General features: G+C 38.9%; 2 protein-coding genes across 5 annotated transcripts; one reads left to right on the plus strand and one right to left on the minus strand.

Annotated features, from left to right (window-relative positions):
• Positions 1-414: 414 nt before the first annotated feature.
• LOC107523999 (protein BEX1-like) lies at positions 415-2,139 on the minus strand. 4 transcript variants are annotated; one of them, XM_087813526.1, is made up of 3 exons: positions 1,967-2,138; positions 1,501-1,578; positions 415-1,143 (listed from the first exon to the last, which is right to left on the minus strand). In XM_087813526.1, the coding sequence occupies exon 3, from the start codon at positions 1,136-1,138 to the stop codon at positions 752-754; it is 387 nt and encodes a 128-aa protein (XP_087669652.1). In that variant the 5' UTR covers positions 1,139-1,143; positions 1,501-1,578; positions 1,967-2,138; the 3' UTR covers positions 415-751. The 4 variants fall into 4 exon arrangements, with proteins under 4 accessions (XP_087669652.1, XP_087669651.1, XP_087669654.1 ...); XM_087813525.1 differs by having other exon boundaries at positions 1,501-1,820; XM_087813528.1 differs by lacking the exon at positions 1,967-2,138 and adding an exon at positions 1,703-1,950.
• Positions 2,140-14,071: 11,932 nt separating this feature from the next.
• Positions 14,072-14,798, plus strand: TCEAL7 (transcription elongation factor A like 7). The gene has a single exon (XM_016195733.2). The coding sequence runs from the start codon at positions 14,079-14,081 to the stop codon at positions 14,379-14,381; it is 303 nt and encodes a 100-aa protein (XP_016051219.2). The 5' UTR covers positions 14,072-14,078; the 3' UTR covers positions 14,382-14,798.
• The last annotated feature ends 4,882 nt before the right edge of the window (positions 14,799-19,680 follow it).

The raw sequence follows: 19,680 nt of genomic DNA on the forward strand, positions 1-19,680 counted from the left end.
GAAGCAAAGCAGGAGAGAAATGTAAGTGCTTACTTCTTAGCTCAGGGGACTTGAGCATAGGACACCTGGCTTTAAGAAATTCCCCAAATATCTGAAGGGAATATCTAAAGGGTTGGGTCATGCATATCTCGGTGGGAGCAAGAACTTGCAGAAAACTCACAAACTTATTGCATTAACAAGTACTCATAGCAGCCCTGGGAAATGATTACCTTCATCTTGATAAATATAATGATCTTTAAAGAGATATATCTTGTTATTAAAGAGATCCAGAGGTAAGCTAAAACAGATTCTGACATGACTGTATAGTAAGTGTTCAGATTGCTTTTATCATGTGGTCAAGCTCTTCCATTAGGTAATATGTTCAGTTTTTTTAAAATGAGAAAATATAGATAAGAAAATATAAATTACTCATAATTCTACCACAGAGATGAACACTTTAATTTTTTACTTCATGTATTCTTTGTGTATTCATGCATAAAATATTTAAGATCTAAAGTTAAAAAAATAGAAAATTATTTTTTAAACTGCTTTATTAACTTCACAATATGTAATGAGCATCTTTCCATGCAATAGGTAAAACTCTTCTGCTGACAGAAACTTACAAATTGGGTCAAAACACAACATTCAATTAGAAGCTGGTAATAGGAGACCCACAGGAAACAAGTAACACCAAAAGGTTTACAAGAAAGTACATCACGAACAAGTTTAGGAAGGTGTGTCTCCCTACTAACTTAAGAGAAAACATCAGGATTCAAGGCATAAGGCAAAACTCATCATGATGGTCATGGTGAGGGGGGTCAGTGCTGACTGCCCGCAGACTATGACTTAACTGCTTTCCCCTCAGCTTTTCCATCAGCTGTCTCATCTCCTCCCCAACCCTTTCCCTGTTCTCTTGTCTCATCCTTGCCTGTGGCTCTCCAAGCCTCTGACCCCCGTCCCATCTATACTGCAGGACGGGCTGCCGAACACGGAACCGTCTACGATTTCCTCTTGGCACACAGTATTCACCAGCTTCCAAAGGGAGGGCCAAGGGCTCTCCTTTATTAACATCTTGTTCCTTTTCATTCTTTTTTTCATTTTCCTGTTGGGCATTTTTCATGTTGAGAGTTTTTACTGCTTGTTCTTCTTTGGACGCCATTGCTCCTAGGAGACAAGAGATAAAAGGAACTATTTTTTTGGTGGACGGATCAGCACCGAGGACAGAGGCCCTACTACGCACCTTTCATGAAACAGCCCAGGATTTCAAAGGCTTTTTAAAACTGCATTTTTCCCACCTGAGAGGCTCCCTATGCCCTCTAGGGGGCCTCCAGTCCCAGCTCTCCCCCCTCCCTCTAACTCCCCTCCCCTCCCTCGCCCCAAACCCACCATTTTCCCTACGATCCAAGCCCAGGCCTCTGCAGGCACCAAAATGGAGGACGGGATGGAGGTAGGGGAAAGGATTTGGGGTCTCAGGGTTTTCCATTCTTTCCCTGCCCATGGACCACTGGGCCCCGCACCCACCTGGGCCTATCCTTGCTGTCTGCTCCTCCTCCCGATTCTCGCCGCGAGCGCGCTGCTGCCACACTTGGACCCGAAGACCTGCAGAGCAGCGGGGTGCGGGAGAGGGTGGCGCTGCAGCCGAGCGCTCGGTGCCCACCCGTCCCGATCACCCACGCTCCCAGCCCCTGCCTCCTGCACCAGCCGACCCCACCCCCGCACTGACCACCATTTTCGACACCAAGAAAGATGGGGGGGCGGGGCGGGGGAACGAGAAGCAGGTGTTTCAGAAGGATCGTCGCCTTGAGCGGTCCAGCCCTCTCCCGGGAAAAGCTCAGCAATTTCTGCAGACACACGCGGGGCCGCGTCGGAGAGAGGGAGATGCGGTCTCTGCACGGCTTCGCCCCGGGGCAGCCAGACCTCCCAGGGGGCTCCCCAGGCCAAGGCCACTCTCCACACCAACCCCAGGGAGCAGCTCCGGGTCCCTTACCTGCTCCGCCTCAGCCTCCTGGGGCTGCCCTGGCCCGCGCGCCCTCAGGGCCACTGGGAGCAGCTACCGAGAAGGGTGCGAGCCACCGCGGGGTCTGGAGCTCCAGCGAGGCGCGCGGGAGCCTATGTAGGCCGGTCACGTGAAGCCTTCGTCAGAGTGCGGCCACTGCCCTGTCCCGCCTCCTCCTGCTCAGCTTGGTCAAGCAGAGCCCTGGGCCTTGCACACCGGCCCCCGCCCCCGCCCGGGCCCGGGCCCCGGCCCCGGCCCCCGCCCCATCCCCGGTCCCGGCGTCCCTTTCAAATGCGTCAGCAGGGGCCCAGTCGCTGTCTCTCCTTTGTGTATTTCTGGGCCTTTCTCTGCTGCAGGGGAAGGGAAGTATCTTTTCAGGGGACTGTTCATTCTCGCTGCCTCTCCTAGGACTTGCCTTTTCTTTCCTATGCTCCCAGGACACACCTCTTTCCACCTGCTGTCCTTTCTGCTACCAATGCTTTCCATTTTCCCTCCACTAAAATGTGTCAGCAAAAGAGCCCAAGATAGTGGATTTTAAAAAATTCCTAGTATCTCTGTTCTGCTCTTTTTATATTAAGCAAAAAATCAATATACTTTTATAAAAAGGAAAAAGTAAAGTTGTTTTATTTGAAAAACAGTATTAAAGTTAGGAAAAAAACCAACCACCTGTCTCTTCTGCTAAGTCATTTTATAAATATAGACTCTACAGGCAGCTACTCTTTCAGAACTTGGAAAAGGACAGGGCAGCTGATGGCTCCTCTTGTGAGGCGCCCCTAGATACATGAGGCCCTTCCATCAGGTGAGCCAATGGAAGTGCAGAGAGCCTTGTTGGATTTTTCAGAACTAAAACAACAAAAACTTCTTTACAAATTTCTGGTTCAAAAAGCAATAAGTATGTCTTTATCTACAAATCTCATAATCATGTATTTAGAAAATCCTTAGCAAGTCTACAATACACTTATTATAGAACTAAGGACTTAATTTAGCAGGGTTGCAGTTATAGATACACAAAAATTCAACTGTATTCCTGTGTGCTAGTAATGAATAAATGGAAATGGAAACTGTGTGTGCTTATAAAATTTATGGTAGCTTCCAAAAATGTGAAATACTTGGAAACAAATTTAAGAAAACCTATTCACTGAAAACAACAAAACTCTGCTGAAAGAAACTAAAGATCAAAATAAATGTAAAAAAAAAAAGGTCTTGGATCAGGAGACTGAGTACTGTTAAGATATCAGTTATCCTAGCCAATTTGGCTCAGTGGTTAGAGTGTGGTCCCTGGAAGGGTCCTGGTTCCATTTGGGGTCAAGGGCACCTGGGTTGAAGGCTCTATCCCTCACCCTGGTCCAGGGCATGTGCAGGAGTGTCTCTTTCACATAGACGTTTCTCTCTTTCTCTCCCTCCCCCCTTCTACTCTCTCCGAAAAGCAATGGAAAAAATATCCTCGGGTGAGGATTGAAAAAAAAAAAGAACAGAGAGATCAATTCTTTACAAATTGATCAAAATAAAAATTGCAGCAAGCATCTTTGTATAACTTGACCCACTTACCCCCAAATTTATATGGAAATGCAAAAGACCTAGAGTAGACAAAATAGTTTTGGGGAAAAAAAAAACCAAATCTGGAGTACTGTATTATCTGACTTCCAGACTTAAGATGTAGTAATAATGGTAGTGTAATAATAGAGTACATAGACATTGGACTTAAAATTAAAAAGTTCTGCTCTTTGAAAGACATGGTTAAGGAAATGAAGTGGGAAGCTGGGAGAAAATATTTACAACACAGGTAACTGACAAAAAGTCTGTATCCAGAAGACGTATTAGGAACTCCTAAACTTCAAAATAAGAAGGCAAACAATGCAATAAAAATTATCAAAAGATTTGCATAAACATTTCACAAAAATACAGATACATGTACAAATTGTCAGTGAGCTCAAGGAAAGATGTTTAATCTCATTAATCACCAGGGAAATGAGAAAAAATACAATGAAATATCACTGTATGCTGATCATACTGCTAAAATTAAAAAGTCTGACAATCCCAAGTACATTTGAGGATGTGGAACAACTGAGTTGCTCATTCATTGCTGGTGAGAAATTCAACCAGTTTGAAAGACTTTTTGACAGTTTCTTGAAAAGTTAAACTTATACTTACCATATGTCTCAGAAATTTTACTCTTAGAAATTTTCCCAAACAGAATTCAAAATGTTTCCTCAAAAAGATTTGTACAGGAATGTTCATAGCAATTTCATTCGTGGTAGCTCTCGAATGGATACAATCTAAATTTTCATTAACAAGTGAATGAATAAACACATTTTGATATAATCAAACATTATGCAATAAAAGGGAACAGCCTGGCTGGTGTGGCTGAGCGTCGATCTATAAACCGGTAGATCACGGTTTGATTTCCGGTCAGGGCACACCCCCTAGTACGGGCGTGCAGGGAGCACCCTATCAATGACTCTCTCTCATCATCGATGTTTCTATTTCTCTCTCCTTCTCTCTGAAATCAATAAAAACATTTTAAAAATAAATAAATAAAAGGGCCCGGCTGGGCTTGGCTCAGTGGTTAAGCATCGACCTAAGATCCAGGCGATCGGGGTTCGATTCCCGGTCAGGGCACAGGCCCGGGTTGCGGGCTCAGTCCCTAGTCGGGGGCGTGCGGGAGGCAGCCGATCAATGATTCTCTTTCATCATTGATGTTTCTATCTCCCTCTCCCTCTCCCTTCTTCTCCCCGAAATCAATAAAGATATATTTAATAAATAAATAAATAAATAGGCACAAACTACTGGTACAAGCAGTAACATAGAAGAATCTCAAAAAATGTTATACTTAGGGAAAGATATCAGACACTGAAGTGTTCATTCTGCATGATTCCACTTATATAAAGTTCTAAAAGAGGCAAAACTAATTTATCTTGATATAAATTTAATCAAATCAGTGTTTGCTTGGCTTGAAAGTTGGGCTTTTTCTGACTATAAAAGAGACATATAACAGAACTTTCTCAGTTGAAGGAAATGTTCTGTATCTTGATGGGGTAGTAAGTCCACTGGTGAATACACTGGTTGAAATAATTGAACTGTATAGTTAAAATGTGTGTAAAGTAAAGTTTACTTAAAGATCAAATATCTAGGAATAAGTCTAAATGCTTGTAAGACCTCTACACTAAAAATTTTGAAAAATATTAAAGAAGACCTAAATAAATGTAGAAATATACCGTGCTCATGGACTGAAAGAAGGAGAGGGTGGAGGGAGAAACATCTACCCTAACAGTTCAGATGTACGGTCATAAAGGCGTAAACCAGGATAACAAATTCAGCTGTCAAAGTGAAGAAAGATGGAGGCTTATTGGCTGTGGAAAGGGTAAGAGTCAGACAAGGCTCTGAAATTTCAAGAGAGTAACTAGATGAATTAATAAGGCACATATTAGCACAGGAGATCACTCAAAGATGACTATAAAATATCAAATGAAGACTTAGAAGTCAAGTTGGCCCCCATAGACCTGTAGTCACCAAATGATATCATCTGGATAAGGGCAAACTGTTGGTGTCAATATTTTAATCTCCTGGATATAGTTGCCAATTTGCAGGAATTAGAAGAAAGAGGATCAGGTTGGACATAAGGAGGCAGCTAGCCAAAATCCAGACTGTGGTTAAACAGCCCAAACTCTTCCACAGTTAATTTGTAAGAAGAAGAAAGAGATGGAGGAAAAAAACCTGTACATTAATAGAGACTTTAAACAAATAGAAAAAAATTAAAGAGCAAGACTATACTATAGTGTCCCATTTGCACACTTGGAAGATACAACCATAAAGTATAGAAAGGAAATTATTGTTACAAATGTTAGGATATTAGTTACTTTCAGGGAGAAAGGGGTGGCTTCAATTAAGATGAGGCACATAAAAAGGCTTCTGGGGTGGCTGAAATAGATCTATTTATTGATCTGAGTTATGGTTACAGGAGTGTTCTCCTTATACTATTTCATTAACCTATACATTTTTAATGTTTCTGGGTTATATTTTGCAATAAAAATGCTTTAAAACTTACAAGTTTTCTCTTTTTTATATGAATATGATCTAAGACACTTTTTCAAGAATCATAGCATGATAGCAAGGGTAACGATGGTGAGTGAAATTTCAGGGTCTCCTAATGACTTCATGATAAACAAGATCAGGGTTAAGAATCCTATCAAATGGATTAGCTCAGTGATTTCCCAGTTTCTATAACTAGTCCTGCATTTTTTTGTCTTGCCATTCCGTGAAATTATTCAAAATTTCATTGTGGTTTTCACTCAATCAACATGGAATACCCATCTAGGATAAAACTGCTACAGAGCTCTGACATTTAAGGGGTTCCTGTATAGCCTTTTACAGTCTAAAATGGTTTCCTTGTTTTGCAGAAGAATTAGGCTCACTTTGTGCTGTTGTTTTTGTTTTGATTGCTTTTTAAACACAACTTTTAGAGATATAATTTACATACAATAAATCGCACACATATGAAGAGTACATTTCAAATGACTGGTGAATATTGACAAGTGTATACTCCAGCGTAATGAATACTGCATTTAAGATATGGAACATTTCCATTACTCCAGAAAGTCATGCCCCTTTGCAGTCAGTACCCCAACAAACTTCATTCTGGGAAATTATAATCTGATTTCTATCACTATAAATAGGTTTTACCTATTCAATAATGTTGTATAAACGGAAGCATGTAAGTATTCTTCTGCGCCTGGTTTCATCCATGTTATTGCCTGCATCAATAGTTTGTTCCTTATTATTGTTCAACTGTATATGTTTAGTTATCTATTGCTGCATAACAAATTACCCCAATACTTAATGGCTTAAAACAACAAACATGTATTATTTCACAGTCTCCATGGGTCAAGAAATTAGACAAAGCTTAGCTGGGTTGCTCTCCCACAAAGTCTTCCACAAACTTCTAATGAAGGTGTTGACCAGGGCTGCATTCTCATTTTAAGGCTCAACCAAGGGACAGTCCACTTTCTAATTCACAAGGTTGTTGGCAGGATTTAGTTCCTAAAGGACTTTTGGACTAAGGGCCTCATTTCCTCTCTGGCTGTTCATATGTCGATGGATTGTTTCCAATAATAGGCTTTTATAAACTGCTTTGAAAATGTATGTACAAATATTTTTGTGGAAGCATATTTTTATCTATGGAGAGTAAATAAAGAATAGAATGGCTAGTCTTATGGTTAAGTATATGTTTGTAATTAAATAGTTTTCCAGAATGGTTGCACTTTAGAAATTAATATAGATGAACATAAAAAAAATTCTCATCCTGGCAGGTTTGCTCAGTGGTTAAAGCATCAGCCTGCGGACCATAAGGTTGGGGGTTTGATTCCCAGTCAAGGGCACATTCCTCGGTTGCAGGTTTGATCTGGGCTCCTGTCAGGTGCATGCAGGAGGATGTGTCTCTCTCACATAGAAATTTCTTTCTCTAAAAGTTAATGGAAAAGATATGCTCAGGTGAGGATTTTTTTAAAAAATTTCTCACCAGCAAAATATGAGTTCCAGTTGCTCCATGTCCTCTACATTATTAGTTTTTGTAATTTGAATCATTTAATTAGGTTTTATTTTGAAATTCCCTGATGACTAACAATGCTGAACATCTTTTCAAGTGCTTATTGGCAGTTTGCATATCTACCTTTAAAAAATTTGTATCCAAATATTTTGCATAATTTTAATTGGGTTGTTTGTCTTCTTATTTTGAGTTTTAGGAGTTTTGTTTTTTTTTTTAAAATATATGTTCTTGATGCAAGCTAGTCATCAACTATAAGTACTGTGAATATTTTAACCCAGTTGTCAGCTTGCCATTTTATCTTCTTAATAATGTCCTTCAAAAATCAGTTCTTCATTTTGTTGAAGTCCTATTGTACAATTGTTTTCTTTTGTGATCTGTACTCTTTTTTTTGTCTAACCTAAGAAATTTTTGCCTACCTCAATATTATTGCAAAGATTTTCTGCTGTTTTATTTTAGAAGTTTCAGGTTTTGTATTCATGTTTATGATCTATTTCAAATTATTTTTTGTGTATGATGTAAGATAAAAATCAAGGATCCTCAGTGAGATATCTTGGAACTTTTGTTGGAAATCTATTGACCATATATGTTTGGGTCTATTTCTGGACTATGAAATCCAATTGTGCAATTGTTTTCTTTTATGATCTGTGCTCTTTTCTTTTATGCTGTGTGCTCTAACAACATTGTTAAACTCAATTAGTTCTAGTAGCATTTTGTAGATTCTTTAGAATTTTCATTGTAAAAAGTCATGTTGTCACCCTGGCTGGCGTGGCTCAGTTGGTTGGAGCATTATCTGGTGTACCGAAGGGTCACAGGTTCAATTCCCAGTCAAGGCACATACCCAGGTTGTGGGTTTGAACCCCAGTGAGGGCGTGTCAGGGAGACAATGGAGATAGGTGTTTCTCACACTGATGTTTCTCTCTTTGTTTCTCTTTCCCTCTCTCTCCCTCCCTCTTGCTAAAATCAATAAATACGTATCCTCAGGTGAGAATTTTTTCTAAAAAGCCATGTCGTCTGCAATTAAAGTGCATCTTAAGTAAGAGTAACGAAAGTGAATATCCTGCCCTTATTTCTAATCTTCTCTGTAGGATTATTATAAATTCTCTTTATCACTGGAAAAGTTTGCTGAGATTTTTATTTTAAATCATGAATGAGTGTTGACTTTTGCCAGATATTTTATACATCTACTAAAATTATAATGTTTTTTCTCCTTTATTCTGATAATAAGTGAAGTGCATTACTTGATTTTTGAAAATTAAACCAACTTTGTTATTTTTTTTTTTTGTTTTTTAAAAAAATCAGTTTTCTGTTTCATTGCTTTCTGCCTTTATTGTTATTATTTCTTTCCTTCTATTTACTTTGGGTACAATATCCTTTTTTTCTCTAACTTTTGTGGATGGAAATTTAGATAATTGATTTTAAATCTCTCTTCTTTTCTAATGTTAGTGTTTAAAACTACAGATTTTCCTCTAAGCACTGTCTTAACAACATTCTCAAATTTGATATGTTATCATTGAGTTTGAAATATTCCTAATTTGCCTCATAATTTCCTTTTTGACCCATGGATTATTTACAAGTGTTACTTAAAATATTGGTATTTTTTTCTAAATACTGTATGTTTCTGATTTATAATTAATTAATTTTTGTAGTAGAAAACATACTCTATAAGTGCTATTCATGCAAGCCCAGATAACATAGAAAGTGCTCTCTGGTTAAAGGAGAAATAAAGCCTTAATATTAAAATATTAAGCCAACAACAGCATTTCTTTTTTCTAATTATTCCTTACCCAAGGTAGACTGTACTATTGACTGAGACATTATTCTGGATATTTTTGTGAGGGTATTGTTGGATGTGATTAACATTTAAAATTGGTGGACTTTGAGTAAAACAGATTGCTCTCCATAATGTGGGTGGGCCTCATCCAATCAGTTGGAAGTATGAATAGAGCAATGTTCTGACCTCTCCCAAGCCAAAGAGATGGCCTGCAGACTTGAGCTGCAACATTGGCTCTTTTGGGTCTTCAACCTGCCAGTCCACCTTGCAGAGTCTGAATTTGCCAGCTTCCATAATTGCAAAAGCTAATTCCTCAAAATAAATCTATCTATAGTCTCCTATTGGTTCTGTTTTGCTGCAGGCATCTATTTGTGATTACCCTAGAATAAAAGGCTCATCTGCCAACTTTTTCTCATTCTCAAAATGGTTCTGATGGTCAGCTTTAAATATTTGTTTTAAATATCTATATATAATTAAATTTAAAATATTGCATCTCAAGTTGTGTCAGGAACCCCCACACATTCAGGTACTCTTGGGTTCTCATTCAACATGTATTTTCATGACCATCAAGGAGCTGTTAAGAAGCCTAGATATGGGCCCCACAGGAAATGGCTGACAATTAAGGCAAATGGGCAGGGAGGAAAGAACACAGGGAGATAAACTCTTCTATAATCATGAACAAGCATCAGATTCTTCATGTGTAAAGTGTAGGAAACAATCTTTGCCTCATAGGCTGGCAAGAGGTCACATGAGATAGCCCACTGGAGTACACTACCTTTGGGCAGTATGCTTGGCATATAACAGGAAATCACCAAAGGTGAGGTTCTCAGAAATCTCTAGAGGGCAAATACCATGCATGTCTTTGTAGCTGATATTTGTGTTCTCCCCACCTACCCATCCACCTCCAAACTGACGCATATCAGTAGACATACAAAAAAGCACTGTGACTGCCTTTCATTGTGCTCTGAAGGTATAAGAACCCATCAATCATTCTCTAATTCCGTTATCCAGGGATAAACATAGTGGATAGTATGGTATATATATTTTTTATATTTTGTATTCTTTTTATTCTTAACAATGTATCTTGGCAACATTTCACTTCAGTATATATTAGATCTATGTGAGCTTTTAAAGTGGCTACATGCTATTGTATTGCATGAATAACTAGGTTTTATTGGAGATTGGTGAACATTTTGGTTATTTTCAAGTTGTTGCTTCTTCTTTTCTAGAATATGGTTGCTTTTCACCAACAAAGCTCATGCAAAGATCAAGTGTTCAATATATTTTTGCTGAAGGATAAAAAATTTTGGTGAGCAATCTTACACCATTGTTTTTTTGCATGTTCCTTATTAATTACTTAGTTAAATCCTGAGATGTGCTAGATTTGCCTGCAGAATCATTGTACCATTTCATATCTCCAGTAACAGCATAGGGAACATCCTACTCATCTACACTCACATAAAACCAGAATTTTTAGTCATACATTCTAATTGTTGAATACCTTTCCTTGCTATATTGGTCCTTATTGATATTCACAAAGGATTCAGGAGCTCCCCACCTCACCAACAAATCTTTGTCCTCTATCACAACTAACCATTCCTTAATAACTGTGACAACAGTGCTTCATTCTTTTTAAGACCTCTTCCTTTTTTAAAAGTATTTTCTGGAACCATTTACATCAAACTGGTTAGCAACAACTTTGCATTCATAGTGAGTGACAGTCTTCCTAAAAACAAGTTTTAAGAATGCATCCCTCTTTCTGTTGCATCTGTTTCAAGCTAACAAATCAACAGCAACAAATACACTTAGATTAGTATCAAAATCTTTAGCAACAAAATGTTTAGTGTGATAAATGACTAAAAGTGGCTAGTTTCTGTGAGTGCTCTTAATTTCCCATTGTAGCTGAATAAGGTCTAAGGAAACATAAATAAAATGGAGATGAAAAACTACTTGATTCTGAATAATAGTGTTGAGGAAAGGTAGGATTTTTTGAATACACCATTGAAGGAACTAAAAGGGCATGGTACAAACTGGAAAAGAGGACATGATACTGAGATTGAACTAGTAAATTTTTATGACTGACTTTTGAGATCTGAAAAAAATCTAAGGGCAAAGTACTGTGGAATTATGGCTTCAGTAGCACACCTAATAAAAGTGTTTCACTTACCTAGCAGTGCTACAAAAAGGTAGCCTGTCCAGCTGCTCTGTACAGTTCAAACTTCCAAAAAATGTGTCTGCCTGGAGGGTCTATATTTATCATATGATTCAGCAGTAGAAACAGGTGGCTGGGCCTTTTTATCTTCCCATTTTGAGTCTTTTTTCCAACTGTACATATTAGATTGTGTTTCTGATTATTGCTATTATATTTATGATTATTAAAAGAATACAATAAGTTTATGGAAAAGGATAGGAATTAATCAAAACAAAGGTGTGGAGCAAAATCTCAATCATTGACTTTTTATTTTTTAATATATCTTTATTGATTTCAGGGAGAGGGAAGGAGAGGGAGAGAGAGAGATAGAAACATCAATGATGAGAAAGTCATTGATCGAGCCCACAACCCGGGCCTGTGCCCTGACCGGGAATCGAACCCTGATCACCTGGATTCTAGGTCGATGCTCAGCCGCTGAGCCATGCCTGGCCAGGCTCAATCATTGACTTTTTAAATTTACCCTACCTGCTCTAGTTTTGTTATATCAACGTAAGAAACGTTCAAACATGTAGAAAATTTTTACGAGTTTATTTGAGCCAAATTGACAATTGCCGGGAAGCAAAATCTCAACAGATTGAGAAAATGCTCCAGAAAATGGCAGTTTTACACCTTATTTTATACATTACAATCAAAAGAGAAGATGCAAGTGGGTTACATGAAATCCACTGGTGGTAGATTAGGGGGCAGGAGAAAGCAAAGTGGGGGAGACCTCTGGGATTGCATAAAAGTAAAATGATAGACCCTTGTTTTACATAGGTGGGTACAGCATAGTTAATAGTCAACAATTAACATGATACCAATGAGGGGATTTGTGGTCTCTGCTCCGGTGCTTTAAGGAGTCCATGAAAAAGAAAATTACTTTATTATTGCAAAGGCAAGTTTATCGGGTATGTTATCCTAGATGCAAAAAGACAACAGACAGGCTTAATTAAGGTGAAGATTGACCCTTACTAGGGAAAAATACTGCTTTAGGACATGAGTACTCACCACGAACTGCTTTTAGTTTAAAAGTTTTAATTTCAGACCATCGTAAGTGGTTACTTTAGGTCTCTGAGTTTGTAAAGCCACCATGCAGGACTCCCCTGAACTTGTCAGGTTAGCATGTGGCCCCTTTTCATCCACAGTTTCAAGACTTGAACTGCAAAGGAAATGATGGCTATTAGTGACTGGTGGGGGGTGGGGTGCAGGGAAGAGTATTACTTTTCTGTTTTTGTGGCTTAGAAGAGGATGACTAATCCTTTCTGTCAACACAGCCACTAAAAAAGTAACAAAGGTTAATATGACTATGGGAAGATGCACCCTTCTCTGGTAATCAGAGAAAGGCGAATTTTATCCACAGGAAGAAGAGGCTACTTTTGACTTCTGGCATGAACAATGACAAAAATGAGTGACAGGGCCTGGTGTGGTGGTGGGGGTGCGGTGGTGGTGGTGGGAGAGGTTCATTAGCTGTTCCACTTCTGCAGCACAGCTGGTGGGAGGGGAAGATGGGGACCAGTTGGAGGATGACGTAATCCTCACGTGACCACGAGCCGCTGTGAAGTTCCCCTATTCTCCGGCTTCTTTCTGCTCTGGGTACCAGCTCCTTACGTCCCTGCAGGCGTTGGTCCTTGTGGCCAAGAGGAGGATATAAATTCCTTAAATCCCAGCAGGTTGGTGTGAGGGACCCGATGGACTCCCAGGGGTGGTGATGGCTGAATCTAATGGTTTTCCCCAAATTCCTGCAGACTCATTGGAGATAACTGCATATTTTGAAAGGAGGGAGGGGTGGAGGCTGAAGTAGGTGGAAGTCTCCTGAAAGACACCCAGAGATTCAAGGACAGTTTAGAAATAATCAGCTTCTCTCCGATTGGCAAGCTTTCCCTTTATCTTCATCTTTCTCTCTCCAATTCCATTGAAGGAAATTTAGAGATAAATATAAAAGAATTCATCTCATTCAATGCCAGCCTGAGAGGTTGGGGAAGGAGGGAACTGTGGGCATTGCAAGGACTAGGCCTAAGGGTTAGGGTGGGGGGTGGGGGTAGAGACAGAGATCCAGGAAGCACAGGAACTGATGGGGAACCAAGAGGTAGGAAATATTGGGCAACGATGGTTATGAGGATCCCGGATTCAAGATAATAACGTTCATCTTATCTTTGGGGCTGGTGAATCCCCTAGGTTGGCCCCTTCCCCCTTGCTTTCTGTCTGCAGGTCCTTGTATCTGGGTTCACAGACATCTTGAGGCAAGGAAAAGAGGAGGAAATTATCCCGAATTATTACAGGTCAGTTTGAGGGAAATACTTAGCCAGGGGTCTCTGAGGGTGGAAGTTGGCAAGAGCCAGAGCTGTTAAAATTTGCAGGCTCACAGCTAACTCTCCTCTGCTCCCCTTCTCCCACCCATCACCCATCAGCGAGGCTATTAGCCTTGTCTGCTGGATAAATAGTGGGTTGCTAAGGAGGGGGAGGTAGATAGGGGTGAAATCTCAGACTTCTGAGGGCTGGGGGGGGGGGGGATTAGGCCAGCATCTTGCTTCAAAGAGAAACTGACAAGCAATCTTACTCTACATTTTTTCTCTGGACTTAAGCAGGAAACAACTACATCATGCAAAAACCCTGCAAAGAAAATCAAGGGAAACTCAAGTGCAGCATGCCAAAGAGAGAAGAAAAACGCCCCTATGGAGAATTTGAACGCCAGCAAACTGAAGGGAATTTTAGGCAAAGGCTGCTTCAGTCTCTCGAGGAATTTAAAGAGGACATAGATTATAGGCATTTTAATAATGAAGAAATGGCAAGAGAGGGAGATGAGATGGAACGCTGCTTGAAGGAAATAAGGGGTCTGAGAAAGAAGTTTAGGGCTCTGCATTCTAACCATAGGCATTCCCGGGACCGTCCTTATCACATTTGATGCATTTCTCCCCTGAATTCAACTATTTTCTGTTATTAATATCGCCACCACTGGGTTCTTTTGGTCTGCATTTTCTTACTAAATATTTATTATCATTTTACTCCAATTCAATGTTCCTTTAATTTACATATGACTTATTACCAACATCTCATCTTTTGACCCAATCTCATTCAATAGAATGTTTCATTCATTTGCATGAGGAGATGCTCATTGAATATTGTAAAGTAAAAACAATACTTTGCAAAACATTATACAATACATATATAATGAACATTTATATATGATATAATGCAAAAAAAGTCTGAATTATTATACACCAAAACATTAACAGTGACTCTCTGTGTGATCTGTACCTATTTATTTTTTTACCTATCTGGATCTTCTCATTTTCCAAAAAAAACAAAACAAAACAAAGTACATATATGTGTGTGTATGTGTCTTTTACTTGTGTCACAAAAAGCTAAAATGAACAGACACAATAAAAGAACTTGTCAATCACCTTCGAAGGGCAGTGAAACACTTAATACACTCTTAGAACTTTAAATCACCTCTTGATCTCTTAGCTAGAGGAATAAAATTGGCAATTATTACAGACATACTTGCTTAAGACTTGGTCTTTCATGGAGAAAACATTGGCCTCACAGGGTAGCTATGGGGAAGAAAGAAGGGGACTCAGCTGTGCTTGGTGGGCCAATGTTCCCACCTCTGCATTCAGGATCCCAACCCACTACAGAACAGTCATTTGAGGGAGGGCCCTGGCATGACTCAACCTGTGTTTAGGAATAAGTCCAATAGGCAAGGAGGTGGGGGCTTCCATTTCAGTCCTCTGCTGGTGAGCTCCACCCTGTTCCCTCCCTTGGGTCCTGCCATGTCTGTTGGGTCCTTTGCTCTCTTGCTGGCCCCACTGCTGATGGGGCTCTGGAGTTGGGTGCCAAGTCCCCACTGAGTTAACTGGAGTCTCCAGGGAGTTGAACTCCCCATTCTGTTTTCTGAAGCCTCTGTCTCTACTTTACAGTGACACTTAACACAGGTGGGGGTTGTTCCAGGAATGCTTGGGTCACAATGTTTTGCAGAGTTCATAGCAAAACAGCCCCTTCTGTTTTCAATCCCCGAATCCCTCTTCTCCATAGGAGTCAGACATGATGAGTTCAGTTTGAGAGCTGAACTGGGATAGAAGCTTGAGTAAAAGATGCTGTAGTCAGAGTTTCTGCTCTAAATCTAAGGTTTTGTCTCCTTTTTCTTGCAACATGATCCCTCCCTGAAGGCTCCAGGCAGGCCTGCCTTACTGGTTCAGAAGTCTCCAGGGCATATGTAAATTGTACAAAGTGATGCAGGAAATAGATCTAAATGAACAATCTCTATCCCTTCCCCTGCTGAAACATGTAAAAATTCTTTGTGAGATTAATATATAACATTTATAAATATATTGTACTGTAGGAGTTCCAACCCCGGGAGAGCCACACTGTTCTTTGCTAGACTGAAAAAAACACAGCAGGCGACCAGAGAGGAAAGACAGCTTTTATTACTTACATCTGGAAATGACCTGGCCGCGGCCTGTAGGGTGAGTTTCTGTACCCAGCCTGGGTGAAGCAAGGGATTATCTAGGAGCTAGCAGAGGAGAGGGGGAGGGAGCCCTGCTGGGACCAGCCTGCTTGCCAAGGCCAAACAGAGGGTCTGGTGAAGCTTGTTAGCCAGCAAAGACGTGGGAAACCCTGGGATCTGGGCTTCTCTGCTCCTTGTGGCCACTGGCCAGGCAGACACCTTTCTACTGACTGGGGAGGGGAACTGGGCTATATCCTCATTTAACACTACATATACATACATATATAAAAATATATACTTTTAGTGTATACACATATTTGTATTATATATTTAGTGTATATATGTGATATGTTTGTGTGTATATATATTTTAGTCTTACAAAGTATATGTATTTATATACATATGTATATAAACACAGTATTTTTCTTCTGACTGCATAAAATTGGCAACAATGTATTTCTAGAGAAATAGGAAAGGGATCATTCTCCAAATTCAGTCTATAAAATTATTGCAACATTGTATAACAGACCTCTTAAAAAGTCAGCTCCTTACATTATAATCATCTGGAGTGCTTATTAAAAATGCAGCACTGGCTAGTTTTGCTCTGTGGTTAGAGCATTGGCCGTGGGTTCGATTCCAGATCAGGGTCACGGGCACCTACCTCAGTTGTGGTTTGATCTCCAGCCCTGGTTGGGGAGCGTGCGAGAGGCAACCGATAGATGTGTCTCTACATCGATATCTTTAACATCTCTAACATCGATATCTTTCTCTTTCTCTCTTTCTTTCTTTCTTTCTTTCTTTCTTTCTTTCTTTCTTTCTTTCTTTCTTTCTTTCTTTCTTTCTTTCTTTCTTTCTTTCTTTCTTTCTTTCTTTCTTTCTTTCTTTCTTTCTTTCTTTCTTTCTTTCTTTCTTTCTTTCTTTCTTTCTTTCTTTCCTCTTTCTTTCTTTCTTTCCCTCCCTTCCTTCCCTCCTTCCTTCCTTCCTCCTTCCTTCCTCTCTCTCTCTCCCTGCCTCTCTCCTTCCCTCCTCCCTCTCTTCCACTTTTTCTCTAAGAAAAAAAAAAGCAATGGAAAAAATATCCTTGGGTGAGGATTACAAAAAAAAGCAAAATTCTGGCACATATCTCCCCATACATACACACTCTTACAAACACACTGAGTCAGAATCTCTGTGTCTTTGGCTTTGGAATCTTCATTTTGGGGTTCCCATGATATCATGGTCTCCATTACTACTACTTCATAAGACCTAGCCATAGACCCTGTTTCAGCTGAGCAGTGCAAAAGGAATCTCCTTATAATAAAAAAGCCTAATGGTTTAGAATTCATAATTAAGAATCTAACAGCCAAAATGGTGGTTATCGTAGCCTTAAAATGTCCCCCCTTTTCCCCCCACTGACACCCTCCTTCCCACTCCCACCCCCTCCTCAGGCCTTCACTGCACTATTGTTTGGAAAAAAAGAAATTCAGGGTATCCACTAAATAAATCTATGTGAATAATAAACATTATTCAGCCTTAGTATGAGGTGAAAAATAAATAAAATAAAAACAAGTTGTTATCCACCTATCAAACAGACAAATATTTACTTACAATATGCAATTTTATTGAGAATCTAGGCTTTCTTATACTCAAAGAAAGAGTAAATTGCTACATCCATTTTTAATTTTTTTTTTCTTCTATCAACAAATAAGCATCAAAAGCTGTATATTTTAGAATGGAAACAAAAAAGAAAAAAACACACACCTGTATATTTTACATACTACATGACTCAACAATTTACTGCTTGAAATTTGTCCTAAGGAAATAATCATAGTGGTGAGCAAATGTTCAGCAATAAGCATTTTTATTTAAGGAATTAATATATTGTAAGGATTTTTAACTTAAGAATCAAGTAAATGAACTATCCAATCAGAAGAAAATGAACATAGAGGCCTACTCACTACATACACAAAAATATATCCCAGGTGGATTAAATATGAAAATGTGAAAAACAAAAATAAAATATTACAATGAAAATTAAGTAAGAAAAAAAATGTATAGTCTTGTGATGCGATTACCTTCTTAAGCATGAAAGAAAATCCAGAAGTTATAAAGAAAAACATATCAAAGGTCCAAAGACAAGAAATAACCTAGGAGAAAATATTTGCAATACCATGACAGATAGTGGAAAAACATCTCTAATACCCCAATAGCTTTTACAAATGAAAAACAAAAAGATAAACAAAGCAATAAAAAATGCTATATAACATAGCACGTCTACTGTTTTGTATTACCATAAAGATATATGTATATATGTGCACAGAAAAGCATAGATGGATGTCTACTGTGGCATTGTTTGTAAAAGCCAAAATATTGAAAATAGCCTAAGTCATCAAAAGGGAAAATTTAAATAAACCGTGGTCTATCTATATCAAGAAAACTACACAGTACTTAAAAAGAATGAATTTCTTATATTGTTGCATCTCCAGGAATATTGTTAAATAAAGATATATATTTTTATGTGGCTATTTTTTTTGTTTTGTTAATCCTCACCCGAGGATATCTTTTCCATTGATTTTTAGAGAGAATAGAAGGAAAGGGGAGAGAAAGAGAGAGAGAAACATAGAGGGGAATTGGTTGCCTACCGCACTCACCCAGAAGATTGAATCTGCAACCCAGATACGTGCCCTTGACCAGGAATCGAACCCATGATCCTTCGGTTCATGGGCCAATGTTTTAACCACTGAGCACATGGGCCAAGGCTACTTATTAGTTTATTTTAATATACTGCTTTAACCACACCTCCAATTTCAATCTCCTCCCCATAATTAAACACTTATCAGTTTGATGAGTATCCATCTAGAAATTGATATTTCTGTTTTGCATTTTAACTAAATATTATAATATTACATTATGACTTTCAAGTGCCCTTAATTAGGCTCTTTGATTATAAAGGAGACTCCTGCACAACTCAGCTGGATCATGGTCTATGGTGATTGTGCATATTAACATAGGTTTATAATTATTGTTTTATGCATTTCTCTTTTAAGTCATATAGAAAAAAAGCGGACTTATAAACCAAATATGCAAAACTTTTATATTTACTCATGTAGCTATCTTTACCATTGTTGTTTATTTCTTCATGTGATTTTTGAGTTACTTATCTATGTCTTTATTTCAGCTTAGAAGTCTTATAGGATTTTCCAGAGGTCTGTAAATACAAATGGGAATGAATATACTTTTTATAGTTTGAATGTACCTTACATTACTCAAACCATTCCCCTGTTAATTAACATTCAAATTATTTCTATGTTTTGCCCACTGAAGGCAATGCTGCCTGAAATTAACATGCTTGTACATATATTAAATTACTGGTGCTTTTATTTCTATGGAATAGATTCTGGAAAGTAAGATTGATTAATTTAAAAGTATGTGTTCTCTTACACCTCCCAGCCTCCCTTGCACATATGTTGGAGCCATCAAATGTAATATAAGACACTTCTAAGGCTTATAAACAACACTGGGTGATCTCTCCGCTCTCCTTTCAGTAACCTTGGAAACCATGTGTGCCATCTGGAACACATGACTGTGAAGTGAAAGCAGGCTAAAAACCCAAATAATCAATGGAGCAGAGTCATGCAAGAAAGTGAATAACTCTTATTGAACTATGACATGAAGGAATAATATATTGTTTTAAAGCCACTGAGCTAGCCCAGTTAATCTTAATATACTGCTTTAACTACGCCTCCAATTTCAATTCCCTCCCCACAATTAAGCACTT

This window comes from Miniopterus natalensis, chromosome X (assembly GCF_054644295.1).
Source record: "Miniopterus natalensis isolate mMinNat1 chromosome X, mMinNat1.hap1, whole genome shotgun sequence".
Classification (NCBI taxonomy): Eukaryota; Metazoa; Chordata; class Mammalia; order Chiroptera; family Miniopteridae; genus Miniopterus; species Miniopterus natalensis.